Source organism: Coffea arabica, chromosome 5e (assembly GCF_036785885.1).
Source record: "Coffea arabica cultivar ET-39 chromosome 5e, Coffea Arabica ET-39 HiFi, whole genome shotgun sequence".
NCBI lineage: Eukaryota > Viridiplantae > Streptophyta > Magnoliopsida > Gentianales > Rubiaceae > Coffea > Coffea arabica.
In genome coordinates, this window is record NC_092318.1 from 46,557,857 (window position 1) to 46,580,755 (window position 22,899).

The window sequence follows — 22,899 nt, forward strand, 5'->3', positions numbered from 1 at the left end:
TTCCTTACCCAAAATTGAAAGGAAAAATGTTATTACTTGTACAATTTGGTAAGAAATATTTTATATTTTGTTACTGTTGTATGAAAATTGTGTAACATTCTCTAAATTGTACATTTTAAAATTATTCTTTGTTAGCATATTTTGGGCCATAAACAGTAAAAACGGTTTTCCTTACCAAAAATCAGAAGGGGGAAACAAAAAAAACTGCCTTTGTCTTCTCTATCCTTACCCTTTGTGTAATGTCAAAACAGTTTTAAAAAGTTTCCTGTATAGAGACTCTCCAAAATATATCATTAAACAGGAGGATATGTACTAGAACTGAACCAAGTTACAGAAACACAGAAAAACAGAAGTTACTGCATCAGTAATACAGGTACTAAGAAACGTTTGTTCCTCACCTACTCTAAATTTTGAGCATCAACTACTAAGTGCCAATATATCTAAGAAATTACATTTGAATCGGTAAAACAAGCCATCCAATCGATGATGATGCGAACAAATATCGATCAAAAAATTTTCAGAACTCTGTCAAAAATTCTGGAATGGCAAAACATGAAACACAGGGTCCTCCCTAGACATGAGGAGTATCATAATGCTGCCATCACGGTTGACCTTGCAGCTTCCTTCCTCATCTCTGCAGCTTTGCCACTTCCTCGGAAATACTCGTACACTTGCTGTATTTCATATTAAAGCAACAAAACAATTCCTCAGATGATACCAACCTACACAGAGAAGCTGCAAACAGGAGCAATCAACTAACCTGAATGACCCATATGCTGATCAGTGATTCAATTGCGAAAAAAGCAAATCCAATAAAGTAAAATATCTGCACGGAAATCTCAGAAGGCGTCAAATAATCTCTCTAGATGGTCAGCTCTTTCTACTTCATCAAAGCTCAGCATCTAACAACAGCAAACTCAATTTGATGAATGCATAGAACAAAAATCTATCAACTAATAATGATTTTTATTGTTCTTTCCTTCAGATATGATGACCATTTTCTGCACTCAAGACAAATGCAATCAGAATACATACCCCCACTAACACATTCGAACTTAAAACTTCAATAGCAGGCAAGATTCCACTGTAAACACAAAGCAAACAGGAGACGAGCATTAGTAGCGGAATAGAAACTGTTAACCAACATGTATAAACAAAGAAAATAGCTAGAAAAGAATTTATGCAGTTTCTGCCCATTGGTCAAATCACGTACACAGATATCTTAATCCGACTCCCCCATCAGCCAATTAATGTGTTTGCTAATGAAATATAATGATGATAAAAATGTAATTCAAACCAAATAAGATGAGAAACTTACGTCAGAGATTTCCCCTTGAAAAAAAGTGGAGGCGCAACAGCAGCAACAATGCAGAAGCCAATGTGGAACTGATTTAAAGAAAACAAAGCTTAAAATGAGAATATATGAGATAAAGCCAAAGTAGAATACATAAGATGAAGTCAAATTGAGGATACATACCGCGTAACACAAGAAAAACCATCCAAACTTCAGTGCACTATCTGTCCTGCAAAGACAAACAAATGAAATTCTGTAGAGCATGTCACATGGAAAAAACATAAAAAGACAGCAGAAAAAAATTGATCACAGAAGAACATAAACCGTGCACCTGCATATTCTAAATACAAAACCAAACAAAATATTCATATCTGTTTAAATCAGCTCCTCTACAAGAGCTTAGACAAAATAATGGACCATATTTAGGACACATGTTACTATAACCACATAATCAATATTATTATATTTTTATTTTGACAAATCCATGCACCACTTTGCTCAAGGAGGACAAGATAGAACCATAAAAAAAATTGAAAAAAAAATCAATACTTAATCAGTAATCTTCAAATGAAAATGCTTGTTTGTGGTGCTAAGATTATATTGTCTAACTAAGCAGTTGTACCAGATTCTGTCATTGAGTAAAAACCACTGGGCAGTGCAGATTAGAGAAAAAAGAGTGCAGAGTACCTCATTGCACGATAGAGAGGACGATACCACAACACATAGGCTCCTGGAATGCCGGAGATAAAATATATAATAGCAAGAAACCAGATTGTCGGACCTAATACAGAAAGAGAATAAAAAGTAAGAAAGTTGATATAGTATTCAAAAGATTTACTTGGTTGCTAATGGCTGAGGTATGAGGCTGCAAAATTTTTTTTAGCACCAACCTTCGCCTTTGATCCAAGCTAAGGTAACTGCCACGATGTTCCATAGAAGACAGCCAACCAAACCTGCATATGATAAATTCCAACAATTTTATCCATCAAAAACTATTACAAATACGTCCACACCATGCTATTCAATTGGCATAAGACAAAGAACAAATTTCTTTAAACAATCTTTATTCAAATAATCTAGAAAATGTATTCTTTATTCAAATTAAAAAGTGATCATCAATACCCTGTAATAACTTTGCAGTGTGCAAAAAATAAAATCCAGACCAACTTTCAATTTCATACTCTTTCTGAGCAAAAACTATCATGACAACTGCAGTAACCTTTACTCCAAGAGGAAAATGGGGGATGATTGATGCAAAAAGGGGAAAAAAAAAAGTTTCTGTAAGTGTTGGCGCGTTAATCACAATACTCCTCTAACTGGTAACACAAAGCTATGAAGTTTCACATGCAAAAGAGAACTTTATTTCTAAAGATGAATATCCAAGCAAATTTAAAGAGGCTATTCACTAAGGTAAAATATCATCTGAGAGACATCTACAGTTGGTATTCCCTTTGAAGTATATCCTACTAATGACTTATATAAAACCTTAACATTCTAGCTGGATAATTATTATACTGCCCAATAAGCAATGGCTTGAGGACAAACTAATTTCCAAGTAAACAGAACCACAACAATTTTACAGTTCAGTTATTTGCATAGATGGGGATAGAAGATTTACTTTTGGGGGCCATAATATTTTTGTCTAGCATGCTACAAAATTTTTAATGAATATTTGAGGGGCGGGGGCACCTTTATATTCTCAATGACTTCTTTAAGAATTTTCAACAATTAAGCGAGAAAAGTATAATTTTCTGCATCTTGGGGAGCCTGGGTGGAGAGGTCTGTATGTCAGTTTTCCAGCATCCAAACGGATCTTGAGCATCGAAGTCTTTAATTCTGATGTTGGTGACCAACAAAATGCACAGAAATTTACTCAATATTCAGAGAACCCTGCTGAGCTTTCTAAGAACACCACTACAAAATTACAATATGAGCATACCTATATGGTCTAAAACAGCAGATATAATAGTGAAATAATCTATCAAAAGCAGAGCTATAAGTGCGACAAGTATAGAATACAACATTTGGAAATAAAAACATAAAATCCTAATATAGGAGGGGCAATCCCAGAGGGTTGAATCAGAAGAAGGCATGAGTGAAAGGCCAAAAATTTGGACCCTGTGGACATACCCAGGAATGTTGTAAATGCAACATATTGCAATTTCTGAAGATGGATAGGAATTTCATTTGCAATGTCATGATGAATAATAGGAAAAAATGGTGGCCAGTTCTTTTCTTCTATAACCACTCCGGCTGCCAAAAGCAAATTTAGACATTGTCAAATGCTCGCTGTCTGGTACAGAATAAATCAATCATTCTGCTGCTAAAGAAGAAAAATATGAATGATGAGAAGTACCTCGAGCTACAGCATCTTCCCTCCTTTTCAATTCCTACAAATGATAAAAAATACTAAATTTTAATGTATTAAAATGATGAAATGCCAGAAAGCATGCAGAGTTAACCACATTTCCGAAACAGAGTTGGACGGGAATATGGAATTAATCAATGCTACTAATAATGTCTAAAATGCACCAAATAGAGTTGGGGAATGTTTAGATCTTCCACATAAGTTACAAGTAGGCGCTGCAATGCTATAAATTTCTTTACAATTTCATCTTGACATACATGCAGTAAATCCTGTAGAAATTTTCCTAGTACCTTCTTGCATATGGTGGATACAGATAAGTGATAGAAAAGATAAAAGGACCACATCATTCCATGAGACTCCTTTACTGGGGAATGACAAAGTTTGGTGGATATATTATCAATCTTGCAGGCAAAGGAACTATTTCCGTATCTGAACCTTAGAATCTTAAGTCACCGAAATGCAGTGACCGTCATACTGTACCAAGACTTACACTACAAAATAGCATAAAAAGACTTGTTCTCATGTCCATTTGTTCTGTCTCCATGGTTATATTTCTTCAATATACATGTGACAGCGATCTGTATCTTTTTTGAGTTAGAAACTTATGTTGCACAAGCACTAGCGCCATGAATCAATTAAGCTGTCTTTTATTAGTAGAAGGTACCAACTTAATTGGAATTTTGGAAGGATTTTTGGCTGAGGCATATTATAGATTTCTCGTTTATTTACATTTTGAATCAAAATGATTGGCAGCTGCTGCATGAATTTAATTGAGTGTACCTGTTCCCTTTTCTTCAGTTCAGCTTCTTTAGCTTGAAGTTCCTTTTCCAACTTTTTCAGATCCTAAATTTGAAGAGAACAAATACATCAAAAGAAATAAACAAAATAACAGATTCATAACTGAATTAGACACGATGCAACATTTCATGACCGTGCACCTTAGAACTATCAAGTGGAATATCAACAGTTGCAGCAGGTTCATGAGGAAGAGGAGACAACTTTGAGTTTGCTGGAGCAACACTTCCAGGATTCTGGAGACGTCAGCACACGAAAAAAAAAAATCACAGAATCATAAGCAAGTTGTCAATTTGCATAAACTATGTAAAACACCAAAAGGATGTACATATATATTGCATAAATAGTCAATACTGAACACAAGCTAAAACACATGCCAGAAACTAAGAAGAAACAAAATAAAAAGGAAAAATGCCATTAAGAGGATTAAAAGTTGCGATGGTAACTCATGTGAAAACATATAAGTTCCCTAATAATTAACTGCTAGAACGTAGTCATGTGGAATCACACAGGTATGAGGTAGTACAGTTTATAGCAGTATATAATATTGTTGTGTTTGATCATTATTTGACATTTCATTCAGGTTGACATATCTTTTCTTAATGATGCCTTGAACTAATCCATCTACTTTATATTTAGTCATAAACAACTCACCTTTGTCCAAGATAGAATAGTGTCACAAATGAATAAAGAACATAAGACATGACTCATCAAACTCTAATAAATAATTCTTTAATATTATATGGACTAGCTTAATTACTCTGTATATTCCCCTCAATAACATGCCTACAAGGTGCCCAATCAACATTCTAAGAGGAATTTACTGAATTCATGAAACTTTAGAATTACGAAGTACAGATTGTATCGACTCTTGAACACTATCTCATAATTGTCTGTTTTGGAATAAGTGTACAAGCATTTTCTCCTGAGTATGCAATGAAAACCAAAAGAAAAAGAGATAGCTAGACGCATGCACGCACACCCATATAAGAACTCATCTAGGTGTGGCAATCACAAGATGCTTATAAGATAGGATTTCATTAATAAAAATGAATAAGGAGTTAGAAGCATATGTTAACACAACCAGCTGGTAAATAAAATAAGATGTTATTCTTTCCCATCAAAACAAATTAAGTCTGCAACCTGCTCTGCTCTGTTTAGACTTCACCTAAACTCAAGTCCTTGATGCAAAAAAGAAGCACAAACCAGCCAATATGTAATGAAACAAGAAACCAAATTGCATAAAGACGTCCATGTATGTTATAACACAATGGACTGTAGAAGACATGGACAAAATGGTCTCCTTTCTGAACTATGCATGGTATAATTTCAGCACATTGATCAGGCAGTAAAAGAAAGGAAACGAATAGAAAATGAAATATTTGCCAGACACCTAAGAAACATATTAATTTGAGCCTCAAACCACAGGAGTCTTCTATTAACTTATTACTGGACCAGAAAGTAATGCATAGGGAGTTCAAGGAAAGAATGAATTTACTGTCATGTAAAATGCACCACCGCCATAGTTTGATTGACCCTTTCCTCGAGCTCCATTGTCCTAAAATTTGAAAGCTAGGAATATGTATAAACAGAAGCAAAATGGTTGTACAAGAGAAGAAAATTATATAGTCATATGTTCATCTCGACAAGCCAAAATGAGCACAGAGCATGATATCTACAGACAGGAACATGCAACTATACATATACGTTCAGGTTACATCATCCACATAGTTGCCAAAAAACCATTCTGCGTTCCAGTCCCAATATCAAAATGGTCCACAAAGATTGTCATTTCAGCTTTCTTCCCAACATATTAGGGAGGAAAAAAAGAGTAAAGGAGCACTGAATGTTACACACAGAACATATGCACTTTGAATGTGACACCTGATTTTCTAGTGTATGTGCTAAACAGATTCAACTTGAATTGCTTCTGTTAAAGTCTAGCAACTCTTCAAACAGAAAATGTAACACATCTGAATTCCAAGCAAATAACAGAAAGAGCAGAAAAAGCAAGTAACACTTCATCTTTCATTCTCAAGACCCTGCTTACATATCCTTCCTGTTGAATTTAACTCTACTTCATTGAACACTTTAACTCATACTCATACTTTACCGTCATGTGTCTTCTATTTCACACTGGAATTTTCCCTTTGATTTTGGCTAATAAACTATGCCCTCAAAAAAGCCCTCAACACGCTTCTTGAATACAGCATCACTAATCACTTTTCTGTTAAACCTCAAGGTATGGAATATTGGAATGCACTTATGTTGCTCAATCCTACAAATGTAAGAATGGTAAACCGCATTTTCATGGAACTGCGATCATCTTTAGTTTCCAATTTCCCATAGATAACATTATAACTAACTTCTCCGGATGTTAACCTTCTACCCCAGTAAAAAGAAAAAAACACAAGAGTAAACATATAAAGAAATGCAAGAAATCAATAAAAGAGGAATAGATCTGAACAATCCCATCAACAACGGAAAAAGAAACAAGAAGAAAAACCCACCTACAAGATGCTTTTAAGAATGCCATTATCATTACAATCAAATGATTCAGAAATCAGAACCATATCCAAAATCCTACAATTGAATAATTCTAGCAGACAAAACAAGAAAAGCTTTCAATCTTATTATCAGAAAACCATCAAACTTTTCGATTCTTCATCAAAGCATATAACAAGTTTTGACAAGACAACAAGAGCATGCATTACAAAAAAAAAAAAAACAAACAAACACTGAATGCACACACATACACTTTCGAACATTTGAGACATTTAAAAAATACTACTCTAAAATTGTTAAAAGACGAAGAAGAAGAAGAATGGGGATTTACCGCAAAAGGGTTCACTTCTTCTTCAGCAAACGGATTGGAATCGTAACGGCCAGCCATTATCAGAAGAACCCTTTAATGAAAATGCACAATGCAAAAAAGAAAGTATGATATTATCCTTTAAAAATGTTCAAGAAAATTACACAAAAATTCGGATCTGGGGAGAATATAAAACGGGTTTGAAGTTTTTGTATATTATTGTTGCCAAAATGGGAATGTTACGTTAATGAGAACGTATGGAATCAAGAATTGGACATGGTTTTTCTTTTGTTAATATTTTTTAAAATGACTTAGTTTTAATATGTTTTTCGATATGGGGTTGTACTTATACATCGTTTGGGGTTCCCGGGAAAATTGAGGGGCAAAATCAGGGAAACTACCAAAGTTGGCGCCGGTGGCTTTGGAGCTGAAAATAGGCGGGGGGTGAGGTTTATATAGGTTGGGGAAACATCGGTGTCTTGGAGCCGCCATTTGGTTGACTGACTCGGTAACTCAGTTGCCTTTTGCATATTGGTCTTTTACTACCGTGCTGCGTTAGCCACATTTGCAATTCATTATTATGAACTATAGATTTTTGCCGTACCAATTTTGCACCTTTTAAGTAATTCTTGGTACTATAACACAACAATTGCAGCAATGTCCAAAACGACCGTTTCCTCTTTTTTTTTTTTTTTTTTTTTTTCATCCAGAGGGTATCTTGAAATCACCCAGATTAATTCCCCTTGAGCTATGTAGAGCTCACCCCAGGTTGGGTATCCAAAACACCGTTTCAACTACTTAATTCATAGTTGTATAAAAAATAGGATGATCAGAGATTTAATAAATTAAGTTTTGTCCAATTCAAACTGGTTCGTGTAATTCTTATTCTATTTGGCGTAGTTTGTATGGTTTGATGTAATCATCAACTTTTGTATGAATTGTCAAATTCGAATTTACATTCAAACTGTAATTGTATGAATTTACAACAAAAGTTACAAAAATTAAACGAATCGATTTGAATTGAATAGAAATCAACTTGTGAGGTTCTTGATCCAAAATTAGGAAGTTGCCTATCATTTGTAATGATTTGGTTCTTTTATTAAAATGTACACACTCCTAACTTCCTTAGGTGGGGAAAAAAGAAAGAAACGTTTCACCCTCTTCCGTTTCCTTAGAAACGTTTGGAAGTGATTTTTTTTTTTTTTAATGGTGTTTCCCAATGAAAACTTAACTGTCAATAGACAAAAGTTAGGCATATCTAAATTCAACACTATGCATCAGGAATTTAGTGAGAAAAATCATGCTAGGCCTAAAAAATAGTAAGCTTTAGGTACTGTAACGCCCTAACCTCAAGAGCTAATCCAAGAAACTTTTGAGTTGAAATCACAAATTCAAAATGATTAATTTAAATTGTGGCCAAAAAACTTTTGAGTTAAAACTATGGATTCAAAATGATTAACTCAAAATGATTAAAACTATGGACCTAGAAATAACATATTAATCCCGACTCAACCCACGCACAAACTATGCAAAATTTGTTTTGATGCCATTTGTATTAGATCCGAGCTTTTAAACTGAAATCACGGGTCAAAACAATTAAACCAAATTGCTAAATAACCAATGGGTCTAGAGTCATGTATCAATCCAATCCTTTCCCCTCTTTTGATGTTGGACGGGTCCTTGCCAAGAGTCATCTAGTTTGGCTGGCATTCATATTTGATAAGCTAATTTCTTTCAAGAAATATGTCGCACCAGTTTCCTACTTTTCTTCCCTACGGGCTCAACCAACTTTATTTGCCTCTATCGGCTAGTTTTTTTTTTTTATTTGGTGAAAGATATAGGCTAATTTTTATGACGTATGAAAGAAAAATATATACAAATATTTTTTGGTTGATCATAAAGTACAATATGCCCACATCACCTTAACCATTGCACCTAATAAGTTGGGCTAAGAGACAGAGTGGCAAGGTGATCACCTGACTGTGTATCCTTTGAGAGGTAAAGAAATTGGAAATTTAAAGACTAAATATGGATACTAAAGAATAACTTTTTGACCAAATATCATCATCACACTGCTATAATGAAATTTGTTTGGGTAAAGCCATGTCTGCTGTGCATTAAATCGAACTTTGGAAATACATACATACATAAAAGTAGTGAAGGCTATTGGATTGCTATTAGTACAGAGTCTATCCAGAAATACTCCACCTTACTAGTAGTACGAGGTCATAAATTTTTCAATCCCATTGAATACATTATTATACTTGCCAACTCAAGGACCCAGCACTGAACCTTTATATGCTGTTCAACATAGTTAGTCAGAACAGGATTCATCAAAATCCCCCAAACATTTGAACGTGGTCTCAGCTCCTGGAAATACTTTGGTTGTTGTCCCTGCAGCATAACAGACATGAGCTCAAGAAATAGATAGGCAGTCATTTGCTGAATCAGGAAAAAGGTAGAACGTGTAAGAATTAGCTTAGCAAGCTATTAAATGCCAAAACCAAAATCCCGTTATGAGTCGTTAGATTTTATAGAGCTGTTAGATTTTATTGGCCCGAAGTTTGATTACATAACAGAGAACAAAAGTATTTATTCAGTTCCTAGTCAATTTGTAATTTTTCTTTTAAAATACATGCGCATGTCTGTTCTAGCAATTCGATTGTAGTATTCATCCAAAAAAAAAAAAAAGATGTAAATTTTCACAGTCTACTACTTTTTAACTACTAAAACAATCCCTGGTGCTTTGAAGTCTTTCAGACAATGTAATGAATCTTTTTTATTTAAAAAAAGAAAATGTCTATCAATGCTTTACTCTGTCTTTTAAGTTACAGCTTGAAACAAAAACAGAGAAGATGCACCTCAAAGGAGAGAATACATCTGGAATCAATAATCAGCAGACATCTGGAATCAATAATAAGGCAGTTTGAGAAAACTGCTCTTCTTTTTTTTGTGACGATGGATGAGTTGCCTTGATTCTGACCCTTTTAAAAAAAAAAAAAAGAATGAATGATAAGGAGGAGGAGGACGAAAGAATCTACGGAAAAGAAAATGTAAAGAAGGATATGGCTATTTAAAAGGAAGCAGTAGCGTTTTTTATTTCCTTTTTCCTTCCGGGGATTATATATAAGAAAAAAAAAAAAAGTACTACTAATAGAATTCTAAACAAACCGAATAAGTAGAGATTAAAAAGAACATTGGAAATATTAACTACTTACAGTTACAGTGGGGTTTGTTTCCCTAATGCGAAACCAGTTACACGGGCCTCCGATCGATATAAACACGGCGAATATGTGCAATCTTGGGCCACTCTGCGCCACTTCCTTTGGTGCATCTCTCTGCTAAAAGAGGACAGGTGTCGATATACAGTTTATTTAAATTGGTGAGGTGTCGTGTTGCTTCTGCAGAGGGCAATTGTCTGAGGTTAGAGCAATCAACAATCCACAATTCTCGAAGATTCCGAAGGCTACCCATCCACTCTGGAAGTACTTCCAACCCCTCAAACTCCCCTATCTCTAACGTCCTCAAGGTAGAGAGATGCTGAATTTGGTATGGGAGAGACGTGATTTTTGGCCATCCACGCAATTCAAGACGCTCCAGAGAGACGAGATTGGTGGTGGAGTGTGGCCACGGGAAATGATCAAGGTCGTCAGAGAAGCCACCGAGTCCCAACGATCTGAGGTTGGCCAGATGGTGGAGAACCATAATTGGCCAACAACCAGGGTCATCAGAAACGATCGTCAAATGCTCGAGCGATGTGAACTTCTCAAGATTATTACTCAACGAAGGATTCAACTTATCACATCCTGAGATGCTTAGAGTACGCAGGGATTGGGGGTTTTTCATATCTAGAGAAGCATCTAATAAAGCAGAGCAATCACTTAAGATTAAGGATTCGAGAGATGTAAGGCTATTCAAATTACTTAGGCAAGCCAAACTTCCGCATTCCGATATCCTTAACTCTGCAAGAGATGTCAAGCTCTCCAAGCATAAGGATTCAAGAGCAGGGCAGTCATCTAAATATAAGGATTCGAGAGATGTAAGGCTATTCAAATTCCTTATACAAGCCAAACTTCCGCATTCCGATATCCTTAACTCCGCAAGAGATGTCAAGCTCTCCAAGCATAAGGATTCAAAGACCAGGGCAGTCATCTAAATATAAGGATTCGAGAGATGTAAGGCTATTCAAATTCCTTATACAAGCCAAACTTTCGCATCTCCGTATCTGTAACTCCTTGAGAGACGTCAAGTTCTCCATATCTGGTAAAACAGCCAACTTGGGGAGCCCTTCGATTCTCAAGTACCGGAGATTAGGGAATACCTTAATTGATGAAGAAGAATCCGAGGGAACCATTGCATCTGACCACTCCTCCAGACTTCCCATATTCTCCAAAACAAAACGCGACAGTTTAGGAAACAGAGTGATTGGTTTCGCCTCTTTGCTACTGCTGCTACAAGAAGCGCTGCTCCTTGCATTAATATCGAGACCATAGAATTCAGCCCCAATGCGCTTCACATTGTGTAAGGACTCCATCCATAAGGACTCGAGACAAGGCAAGTCCCCTAGTGGTGGTACTTGTTCATACTTACCCAATCCTCTCAACTCGATGTATACCAGATTCCGAAGGAGTACCATCAAGTGATCCTTTGCCACCATCCACGACGGAAACCTTGAACCTTTGAAACCATTAATGGCTAAACTTTTCAAGTCTGGGTGAGGTTGGAGACCTTCCATGACACTGTCGATATTGTTGTCATCACAATCTTCATTTGTATCGCCCCATGAAAGTCTTAAACCTCGAATGCTTGATTTTTTGGACAACTTTGCTTTTGCTGCTGATTCAAAGCCGCTCACATTCTCAAGTCCAACTATTCTCAGCTCACCTCCGAGGTTGCGCAAGTGTTCCAACTCCTCAAGTTGACATCCCTTGTCTTGGCTTACCCTGAAGTAGGGCAACGTTCGAAGATTAGCCAGCTGTCCGATTCCAGGGAACAAACATATGGACCCATCCAAACTAAGCTCGGAAAACTCGAGATGCCTTAAGTTAACTAAATTGCTAAACTTCTTAGGTATCTCTGTCAAGTAATACACTTTCAAGGTCATCAAATTGTAGAGCTTTGTGACGGAATCTGGTAGAGCGGTGATTTCAGTTAGACGAATATCAAGATGTCTTAAATGTTTCATATTACCTACTGCATTCGGGAGATGAGTAACATCCCAGCAGTCTACTTTTAACACACAAAGGTATCTAGACCTTTCCAAGATGTCTTCGAGCGTACTACCATCACCCCCACGATAATAAAGCGTTTGCAAATTTAGAGGAATCCCTTCGATATTCTTTAACACCTTCCCTTGACTCCCAATGATGGTCAAATGCATAACTTCATCATGATGACTGACTTCCATGCCATCCTCTGTATCGAAGAAACGATTATTTGACACTTGCAGTGAAAGATCATGCACAAGGTCGTGCATCCGGCAGCGCTTGATTCCGTAAATGGAATTCCAAGAACTAGCTTGCAACAAAGAACTCCGAAGCAATATGTTGAAGTAGTCACTGCCTCTATCCTCCATTTGCAAATGACCTCCTCCTCCCTTGGCATCATTAATCAATCCCTGGGCCATCCAAATCTGTATCAAGCTTTGTTTTTTCATCTCAGCGTCCTTCGGAAAAATGGAACAACTTGCAAAGCATTGTTTCACTGACCATGAAGGTAAGTTCTCGTAACTCAGCTTCAGGACCGACATGACTCGTTTTGCAATATCGGTCGACTCGTTCCATATTTCACTCTTCTCGATCGTCAACCATTCCGAGGCATTCTTTTTGGAATACAACAAACACCCGATCACTTTGATCGCTAATGGCACGCCGCCGCACTTTTTCAGTATCCTTCTGCCAATGTCCACCAGATCTTGAGTCTTTGTTGCACCACCGTCTGCAAAAGCTAGTTTTTCAAACAACATCCAGCTATGATCACCTGAGAGGATATGTAGATCATGCACAACAGATGTTTGCATTGCTGAGGCTACCTCATGGCTACGTGTGGTAGCCAATATTTTGCTTCCTGGAGCACCCCCAATTGCCGACAATCGTCTCCTCATGTCATTCCATTTCAGTGGATCGTCATTCCAAATATCATCAAGGACAAGCAAGTAACTTTTTCCTTTCAGATTTTCTTGAAGCCTCCTCACCAATGCTTCCGTGTTTGTCATGTTTGTCGTCTCAGCACTTTTTCCCTCAAGGGATTGTAGCATATGGTTCAACAGCCTCTCCACTTTGAAATCATCAGATACACATACCCATATTTTTTCATCAAAATGCTTCGCTACACGCTCATGGTTTCGCACCAGCTGTGCGAGGGTTGTTTTACCCTGGCCACCCATCCCAACTATTGAGATGACGGGTAAATCCTTCTTACAGTCTGAGCTAATTAACATGCTCACAACTTCAGATACGTCAGCCTCCCTTCCCACCGTTTCTGACTCGTCCACAAAAGGATCAGTCGACCGATCCACAAGAGGAACAATCGACCGATCCCCTTTGTCATCAGCTTATGTCATGGTCAGCTGAACCAGACCAAGCATCTCATTTGCTTCTGTGTAAGCTTCCTCTAGGGATGCCATAACTTTCTTGATCTTCTTAGCCATCTTTCCATGAAAGGAAATAGGATTTGAGGAAGAAAAGAGGATGCGTACCTTGTCGCGCTTCCGATTCTCAACCTTTCGCCGCAGAACTTCATATCCAAAGTCATCCAACACGATCTCAGCATCACGTGCTATGGACTGGAGCCTTTTGAGCCACAGCTGCACGGCTTTGCTTGTTGATTGCTTGCATTTAGCATCAGAAATCAAAGCTTCCATCATCTCTACTTTCTTGGAGAGCTTCTGAAGGTCTTTCTTTACACCCCATGCCCGACTGATCTCGTTGGCAGCAAGTGGAAGTATCTTATTCAAGATCACACTAACACAACTGAGTGCAGCTTCAGCCATCTTCAAGGGAAACTCTTTAACAGATGAAGGTAAAATGCTTTGGTTGAATAGTTGGACTATTTTTTGCAGGCAGAGATGAGCGACATTCAACAGCTTGAGTTGCAAAGTACTGAATCCATTACTTATCTTTCATTTCACTTTTTCCAAAACGAAATTTCCTACCAAGTTGGAAAACTAAAAAAGTACTGCTCCAAGCAAAGACGAGAGATGATGTCCGACGACCAACTCAGGACCACACGGTTTGTGGGTACCATTGAAATAATTGAATCTATAGACGTTAGTTGACGTAGGACCAAACCAACTTTTTGCTTTCGTGGCAACTTTTTGTATTTGGGTAAAGTTACTCCACTTGTAATGTATTTTCAATCATCTTTGCACATGTGACAAAACTTATATTACATTACATTACCCTAATGTTCTCATAATTCATTGCCCAACGCTGGAGAGAAGTGTTAAAAACATAAAAAAGAAAAGAAAAAAAAAGCTTTGTTTGTTTCTTGAGCAAAGCAATGTAGCAGCATGTATCTTCCATTGATCCCATAGTCTCCGGTGAAAGAATTGCCATTATTAAAGCAAAAATGGTACTTATGATAACAATTATTAGAATGATAAGCTACAAAAATTTATACATTTTAAAAAAAATTTCTACAATTTTTACAGTAAATTATAGTAAAATTTTAGACAAAAACCTACAAAACTCACTTGTCAAACAAGATATAAAGTTGCTAAAAAAATTTATAGTAAATAAATTTGATCAAAAACTTATTTGTCGAACGGTGCTTGGAACTTAAAGAAGGGATGAGTGAGATTCTCAGACAAAGGGTGTGAAAAATTAAAGAAAAGGGATGTAAAGTTTTGCCCAATTGTGAAATTTCAACCTCTAGATACTCGTAATGGTCAATACGTGTGCCAGACAAGATAATGCAATATCTTCAAGTACCTAGTCATACATCCAAATCGTGGTCTCCACCAGCACACGTTCATAACCGCCCCCGAATGCGGAGGGCCTGGGAATCAAATTATTCCCAGCTACTGAATTGATGGAAATAAATCAGCTTGATAAGAGAATCAAAAGGAGCAAGAATATAAATTCTTTCAGAAGATTAACGGATCAAGAGAATTAACCCAGACGTCAGTAAACAAATGCATACAGCGACTCACGGCTAAAGTCCCAAATGAAGAAATTACAGCAACCGACTTCCATATTTTCGGAAAGATCTATGGACAAACAACATATTTGCTAACTACAGACAGATTGACGCTTACACCACGTTACGATGAGGCCAGAATATGGCCACAGTCAATTTGGCCTGAAAAGACTGCCAGAGAGACGGAGACAGAGAGAAATCTATCCGCAAAGCGTTACAATTTGCATTACAAAAACTCTGCCTTCCTGATGAGGAGAGATATCAGCCATTTGGAATCTTATCCTTTGTCCTCTTGTAGTCCCGGAGCACTTTCTCCCGTTCTTCTGGATTCGCTGAAAGTAACCACTTGCTGACTTCTATGTCCTCCATACCCATGAACTGAGCAAGGAGGCTATACTGGCTCTTTTTCCTCATCTTGGATGAAGCAGCATTTTCTATAGTATTTTTGCCACCTGCTACTGCTTCTGATCTCCTCCTCCTGGCAACAACAAGAAGTGAATGTTGCACAGTGTCCTTTAAATTCGTATTCAGTTCTTTATCTCCTTGAATCCCGGGTCCGTAATTAACAATATCTTCATTTCGGCGAGCGTATACAATACCTGAACAGAATATTACAGCATAAGTTAACACTGTCACAAACTAGTCCCAGCCTATTACGTTCTAATAGATACTTTGACAAACCTTTTGCTAACGAAAAAACTAAAGGAAAAGAATATTACTGGAACATAAGAGGGCATGGCATCAGTAGAGGTACTTCAACTTTTCAAAGCCAAGTCGACAAATAATACACTCACCCAAGTCTTCAAGCACTGGTTCGACCGTTTCTTTACTTGCATATTTAGGTTTGCTGTTCTGAGATGAGATGCTTCCACAGACGTATTAGTTAATTCCTTCTGTGGATTCAGTAAACATCTGCTTTGAACTCTCACAATCTCCATGCTCTATTCCTTGCTTTTCATGCAATTCAATTATTTCACTGGTGAAAAGCTTATCAGACAGGTCGCGGAACAAACTGCAGATACCAAACAGCTCTCCTTGAAATTCTCTGCAATCCTGAAAAGTGGAATATAAGAAGACAACTGTGCACAGAATCAGAAAATCAGCAACAGTACCTGCACACCATCAAAGTAACGCTTCTCCATTTTCCCAGAAACAGCAATATTTGCTAGTTGTTGCTTGTAAACCTGCCTGGCGTAAACAAGTTCCTCTAGAGAACCAGCTTCAAGAAGACGGAAAACAATGACACCCCGCTTCTGCCCATAACGGAATGACCTGTCTTGTGCCTGCAAATCCTGGGCAGGATTCCAATTTGGGTCAAAGATCACAACACGATTTGCACTAACAAGATTAAGTCCAAGCCCACCAGCTCGAGCTGATACGAGGAAGACCTGCAATTAAGATGTAAAATTAGAAACTTAAGTCTCACAGTATCAAAACTGACTCTAAATGTCAAAACTAACCTGTTTGCTTGGACTTCAGTTGAAGTCATCAACGAGAGACTGGCGTACTCCAGTCGGAGTAGATCCACCAAGCCTTGAAAAGCAACAGCCTTTGCGTATAAGGAACTTTTCAAGTATGTCCAGCATTCTGCTCAAAAGAAAAACATTAAAAGAATAAGAGGGTAATGACAAGCTGTCTCAACTCAACTCTTAGAAGTGTTTGAGGCTAAGTGTAGATTCTTCATCCATTATGGTGCAAAGAGCCAATTCATTGCAGGGACATTACTGGCAAGTCCTATTTCAAAATATCAACAACATTTAAGTCCAACTAATTTATTCCAAGACCAATAAAGACCAAAACTTAACGGATAACAAAGCTTCCAAGTAAAATTCTGATTTTCATATATTCTTTTAAAACTTCAACCACAGAGTAGCTTCCTCTTTTCTTTTCCAAAACAACAGAGTGAAGTTCCATCCGTTAAACCAAAACAGTGCACAATTCCATTGGGCAACCCATAAGGAAGAAGAAACCCAAAAAACAAAAAATTGAGAAAAGAAGAAAAGATAACGACTTGCTATAGTTTATTTTAGCATACAAGCAGCATTCAAGATTCCTGGCAATTTTTTACCAGGAGCCAGTAAAGCATACGCTGGAAACTTTGAGCAGCGCATGCAAATTTTTGGCACGCGAGAAGGGAAACTGGAACTATAGTCTACATGGAGTCAAGTTATGAAAAAATGCATAAACAAGAATTAGAGGCTACTTCTTGTGAAACGTGGGTGTTTTGTTTGTGGTGGCGGCGGCAGACCACAAACAAATTTTTTCCACTGGGCAACTCTTTCTTCTCTACTCTCTCAGTCTCTTGCTCGTTCCACAGATTCCAATTCCAAGCAGATTTTTTGCACTTTCTCTTCGAATTCTCCGGGGGAAGAAGCAAAGGTACCATCGTTTAAGATTGCGAGACTTCAAGTATGCTGGCCAACTTTTTTGCAACTCCGATGATAAAATTTCAAGAAAATAGCAGTAAGCACAAATTTTTTTTTTTTAAACCATGTTTCCATCAATCTGTCGTTTTCTTTGTTCTGTTTTTCTTTATTGATATTAAGTGCTCACATAGTGTCAAGTAATGAGTTTTTTCTTTTCCCTCTTATCCTTTCAGCATTTCGGCCGTGAATTGATCTGGTTTGAACTATTTTTGCACGATTTCTTCGGCTTAGTTTTATGCTATCCTTTTGTTGTTCTAGGATTCAGCTTTTTCAGATTTCCTCTAATTGCATTTCTGTAATGAGCAGGTAAAATTTGAAGGAAATCTAAAGAAGCGCTAATCTGGTTTCTCTTTTTTTTTAAAAAAAAAAAATTATTTTTTACATGAATTCATCTTTTTTTTGTCTTTTTGTTTATAGCTAATAGGAAGCCAGACAATCATTCTGGTGTTGAGTGGAAGCAAAACGAGGATAAGAAACTTTGACAATTAGGATTGGACGAGGTTATCTGGGTATGGGTTGATATTGCGGAACTCCTAATTTGCTTTGAATTGTTTTGGGCGGTGCAAAGTCATAACGCAACCATATCCTTTGCCTACGATAGAATTATGGAAGCATGAATAGTAAGTGTTACATGGATTTATTTTCTCTTTATTTGTTTTGGCCTGTATTCTACCTTTGCCTTTCCTTTTGAGGGAAATTTCATGATACTTTGTAATTGTCAATGCTACTCTGTTTGCTATTGTACTTGCTGTGTTTCTCCAAGTGCGAAACCATGCACTTCTTTTTTCATATCTTGCATTTTTTTGGGTGTTGCAAGTGAAAAGAGGTATAGCCAAAAAATTCCAATTACCAAAATGAATGCAAATATGGCCATAATTGTTTCTAACCCACATGTAAATGACCGGCTACAAAAAAAGCCCAAACAAAAAGACATTTTACGGTTAAATATTTCTACCAAATACGCAATACAGAAAAAAAGGATTTAATAAAAAAAATCTATTTCAACAAGTATACGCTATACTTCAGGTCCGTTTGGAGTTAAAATTAGAAGTAGAGTTTTTTATGTTAAAAGCACTTTTAATAAAAGTTCAAATTTGATACTTTTAGAATAGCTCTTGTGATTTAAAAAATAAAACATCCAATTTAATCATTTTATCCTATATTATGAATCAAATAAAGAGATAAACACTTTCAAAAATTTTTAAAATTACATATTATTCAATACGTTAATTACTTATTAAACTATATCTTCAAATAAAATATTTAAAAACACTTAAGCAGTTAATAAATAGTTTTATTAAAAAGCTCTATTAGGCCAGTACTTTTGAGTAAGTTATCGCAATTCTAAACTATAGCTATCTATTAGGTTAGTACTTTTGAAAAAGCTATATTAGGTTAATTTACTGTGTACCAAGCTCACAAACTAAATAATAATTACCCAAAATAATAAAAATTCAACACAAAATAACACCAAAATCGACAACATTTTCATTAAAGTACATAGAATTTATAATAAACAACCACACCAACTAATAATAATTTATACACATATATATAAAAAAATAAAATTTAATATTACTAATAGGGGCAGCCCGCGTCACGCGCGGGGTTTAGCCACCTAGTATATGTATCTAAAGCAGCAAAAGTCTGGGTAAAAAAAACATGGGTACGATGGGCGGTCTTTCTTTCATTCAATTCACTTGATCAATCCTGAAGCTACCGCTACTTTTGTTATTAATTGATAAACACTCCGCCCTGAACCAATTTGTACGTTCATATCTTAAGCGAAACGGTAGCCACATGGCCTTTACTGAAGTGATTATAAGTGGTGGTAGTCAACCATCTCCTGTCATCCTATTGACCATGAAAAAATGCATTCTACTGGAGAAATAAAGGTCAAAAAGCTACAGTTGGCCCTCGCAAGGGTTCAGTTTCTTTTAACAGCTCTAATGTCTTAGAGCACCTTACAAGGAGAATGTCTGAAGGTACAATAAGAAAATCAATTACCTGCTGAAGCTTGACAAGGCAAGGGAGAACAAGGCAAAAAGGACATGAATCACAGCCATCTGGATTATCTCTGTGAAGGTATGGCCAAATGACTCCACTGGGCACTATCTTTTTGCAACACTCTACTTGTTTCAGATGGCTGCCACAGCTACATGGAAGGTCCTTAATAAGGCATTGGATATCAGGTAGCTGTAACATTCTCTGGTATACCCGTTTCTGCAACTCACTCATGGCGTAGAATACAACATTGTCTTCCTTACCCATCATAAGATGCCGATGGTTTCCTCCTTGGTCCTTCTCAACAAATACTTGCGTCACTAAGTGCTGTTTTCGATCATCAGCAACTCTAATAAATCTTTCTGGAGCACTTGACCTTTGGCCATGCTTGAGAGGTTCATCATAAAACTCCCTGAAATGTTCACGTGTTCCTAAGCAACCGGGTACTACCCATTCAAACAAATTGAACAATTCCATTAGTTTGTTCTGCATGATTGTTCCTGTCAAACCATATCGTTTCTGGGTTTAAAACTTCTCTATAAAGTTTTGACTTCTCATTCTTTTGTCTGTGTGCCTCATCAACAATCACTAGTCTATCTCCCATTGAACTTTTGACAATATAGTACCGTGAATTCTGTAGGTGTCAAAACTAGTTATCAATATCTCCACTTCTTGAGCTTCTAGTTCGTCGATTATTAAATCACGGAACGGTGCCCACTTTGAAAATTCATTCTCCCAGTTGTGAATAACAGATGTCGGACAAACAATTAGAACACAGCCATTCTTCTCAGGCTTATTTCCCCTCAATGATGTTAAGTTATCAGCTTCTTCGTCCTTTCCAAAAACAACAGCCATGGAAATACTTTGGTCGTTCTTGGTGAGGAAAGGTTGTTGTCCCTGCAGCATGACAAACATGAGCTCAACAAATAGGCAGTCATTTGCTGAATCAGGAAAAAAGGAAAATAGTAAAACGTGTAAGAATTAGCTTAGCAAGCTATTAAATGCCAAAAACAAATCAGGCTAAGTGACGGCAGCTAAATTATGAGTCGTTCATAAAGGAGCAGGTCAGAGCTGCTAGATTTTATTGGCTCTAAAATGCCACGAAGGTAGATTACATAACAGAGAACAAAAATATTTCTAGCTACAACCTTGTTTGTAATTTTGAGCAACCGCTTCTGATAAAGAATCCCTGGAGTCCAAAATGAGTGACAAGTAGATAAGTTATTTAGGATCAAATGCAGTTGCAACACTGGCAAAGCTGCTACCTTTGACTCAAGGGAAATGCTATACTTGAAAAGAAAATTTTTATTCAGTTCCCAGTCATTTGTCATTTTTCTTTTAAAATACATGCGCATGTCTGTTCTAGCAATTCGATAGCAGTATTCACCAAACAAAAAAAAAAGGTGTAAATTTTCACAGCCTACTACTTTTAACTACTAAAATCCTGGCGCATTGAAGTCTTTCAGACAATGTAATGAATCTTTTTATTAAAAAGAAGGAAAAAGTCTATCAATACTTTAATCTGTCTTTTAACTTTTCTGGTTCGTGTCCATTTTCATAAGTTACAGCTTGAAACAAAAACAGAGATGCACCTCAAAGGAGAGAGCAGGTAAATCCAAGAAGAAAGAATAAATGAGACAATCAGCAGACATCTGGTATCAATAATAAGGCATTTTGAGAAAACTGCTCTTCTTTTTTTGTGATGAGTTGCCTTGATTCTGACCCTTTAAAAAAAATGAATGAATGATAAGGAGGAGGAAAGAATCTACGGAAAAGAAAATGTAAAGAGCAATTGAAGGAAGAGTCAGGATTTGACATTGATATGGCAATTTAAGGAAGCATAGCGTTTTTTATTTCCTTATTCCTTCCGGCGATTATTAAAAAAGAAAAAAGAAAAAAGAAAGTACTAATAGAACTCTAAAGAAAACCGAATAAGTAGATTAAAACAGAACATTGGAAATATTAACTACTTACAGTTACAGGGAGTTTGGTGCATATGGTATAAAATAGTTTTTAATTTTTATTTGATGTAATAGTATGGAAGACTAATTTTTAATAATAGAAAGATAACCATGAAAAGATTAAGGATAACTATATATTAAACTTCGTAAGAAAGAAAGATTGAGTAAAAATGGAATCCATAAATTTCATTCCCTAATGGGTACTCATATTTACATGAAACTAAAGTAGTAGGCTATTGCATTTAGCTTGTATTGCACATGGTAGTTGTCTGTTGTAGTAGTAGCTTTCCCTGCATTGCCTCTATTGTCTTGGAGATAGGTTGAGAGCTGCAAAATTGATAAATATATTATTAGATTAAAATCTCAGTTTTAATTTGTTCAAATCATTCTCTGCCTTCTCCCAGAGCAAAACCTTCACTTTCGCAAAAGATATTATGAATCAGACAGTAAACAGTGAAACTTGACTATTGCAGCTTCCTGCAGACTCCAAGCAAACAGAAAAGGATTACCCCTATTTTAAAAATGGGAAGCATAAGACTATCCAGACAGGAAAAAAAAAATTTAACAGGAAGAATTCATACATAGAAGTGCTTGTGCTTAACAATAGATGACATTGGATAGTACTACCTGATTCCTGTACATAACAAAATGATACTAAGAACAAAATCAAATCATACTGGTGAAAATCAAGGTTCGCAAGCTATTACTACCAATAAACAAATAATAATACATTTTTAAAAGAAATAATCATCAAATACGACAAAGAAAGCTTGGAATTCATTATTCAACACCAAAGAAGGTAAAATTTGAAACCTTATGTAAAATGTGCTTAGCACCAGCATAAAGCATGAGTCTTCGTGTTTCATCATTTTCAGGAAACTCTTTTCTTGGACAAATGTTACATAAAAAATGCACTTATGAAGTTGTAAAGGCAGAAGAATAAATTATATTTTTGTTTAATGTCTATAGGAACTTTCATCTCCAAGCAAGAAAAGGGGAAAATCCACTTTTGGTCCCTAAACTTTGAGTTAGGAACACATTTCGTCTCCAAACTTTTAGACGTAGCACATTTAGTACATGAATTAATTATTTTTTGCCAC

General features: G+C 36.5%; 3 protein-coding genes, 1 long non-coding RNA gene and 1 pseudogene across 6 annotated transcripts; 1 reads left to right on the forward strand and 4 right to left on the reverse strand.

Moving 5' to 3' along the window:
* Positions 1–288: 288 nt before the first annotated feature.
* Positions 289–7,700, reverse strand: LOC113743492 (secretory carrier-associated membrane protein 1). 3 transcript variants are annotated; one of them, XM_027271525.2, is made up of 13 exons: positions 7,294–7,699; positions 5,956–6,015; positions 4,601–4,693; positions 4,443–4,505; positions 3,651–3,684; positions 3,425–3,547; positions 2,185–2,247; positions 1,982–2,075; positions 1,478–1,523; positions 1,319–1,386; positions 1,036–1,084; positions 761–826; positions 289–674 (listed from the first exon to the last, which is right to left on the reverse strand). In XM_027271525.2, exons 1-13 carry the CDS (start codon positions 7,348–7,350, stop codon positions 588–590), a joined length of 903 nt encoding a protein of 300 aa, XP_027127326.1. In that variant the 5' UTR covers positions 7,351–7,699; the 3' UTR covers positions 289–587. The 3 variants fall into 3 exon arrangements, 2 of the variants coding, with proteins under 2 accessions (XP_027127326.1, XP_027127327.1); XR_011814347.1 differs by having other exon boundaries at positions 515–674; positions 761–902; positions 7,294–7,700; XM_027271526.2 differs by lacking the exon at positions 5,956–6,015 and having other exon boundaries at positions 7,294–7,700.
* A 1,616-nt stretch (positions 7,701–9,316) lies between these two features.
* On the reverse strand, positions 9,317–13,708 carry LOC113688459 (putative disease resistance protein RGA4). Its single transcript, XM_072049784.1, has 2 exons — positions 10,488–13,708; positions 9,317–9,663 (listed from the first exon to the last, which is right to left on the reverse strand). Exon 1 carries the CDS (start codon positions 13,706–13,708, stop codon positions 11,402–11,404), a length of 2,307 nt encoding a protein of 768 aa, XP_071905885.1. The 3' UTR covers positions 9,317–9,663; positions 10,488–11,401.
* Positions 10,525–11,115, reverse strand: LOC140007077 (uncharacterized). The gene has a single exon (XM_072049783.1). The coding sequence runs from the start codon at positions 11,113–11,115 to the stop codon at positions 10,525–10,527; it is 591 nt and encodes a 196-aa protein (XP_071905884.1).
* A 1,651-nt stretch (positions 13,709–15,359) lies between the features above and the next one.
* LOC113687557 (switch 2-like) lies at positions 15,360–21,169 on the reverse strand (annotated as a pseudogene).
* LOC140006613 (uncharacterized) lies at positions 17,212–18,623 on the forward strand. Its single transcript, XR_011814342.1, has 2 exons — positions 17,212–17,871; positions 18,252–18,623. It is a non-coding gene; the product is annotated as an uncharacterized lncRNA (long non-coding RNA).
* Positions 21,170–22,899: the final 1,730 nt, after the last annotated feature.

What these genes read in the sequence shown, in the direction of transcription:
- LOC113743492 (XM_027271525.2), bottom strand. Translation starts at nt 7,350, where the DNA reads ATGGCTGGCCGTTACGATTCCAATCCGTTTGCTGAAGAAGAAGTGAAC. An exon ending in AGCTTGGATCAAAGGCGAAG is followed by an intron (nt 2,076 to 2,184) that starts GTTGGTGCTAAA and finishes TTTCTGTATTAG; the next exon opens with GTCCGACAATCTGGTTTCTT. An exon ending in GGTTTTTCTTGTGTTACGCG is followed by an intron (nt 1,387 to 1,477) that starts GTATGTATCCTC and finishes TCTTTAAATCAG; the next exon opens with TTCCACATTGGCTTCTGCAT.
- LOC113688459 (XM_072049784.1), bottom strand. Translation starts at nt 13,708, where the DNA reads ATGTTAATTAGCTCAGACTGTAAGAAGGATTTACCCGTCATCTCAATA.
- LOC140007077 (XM_072049783.1), bottom strand. Translation starts at nt 11,115, where the DNA reads ATGAAAAACCCCCAATCCCTGCGTACTCTAAGCATCTCAGGATGTGAT.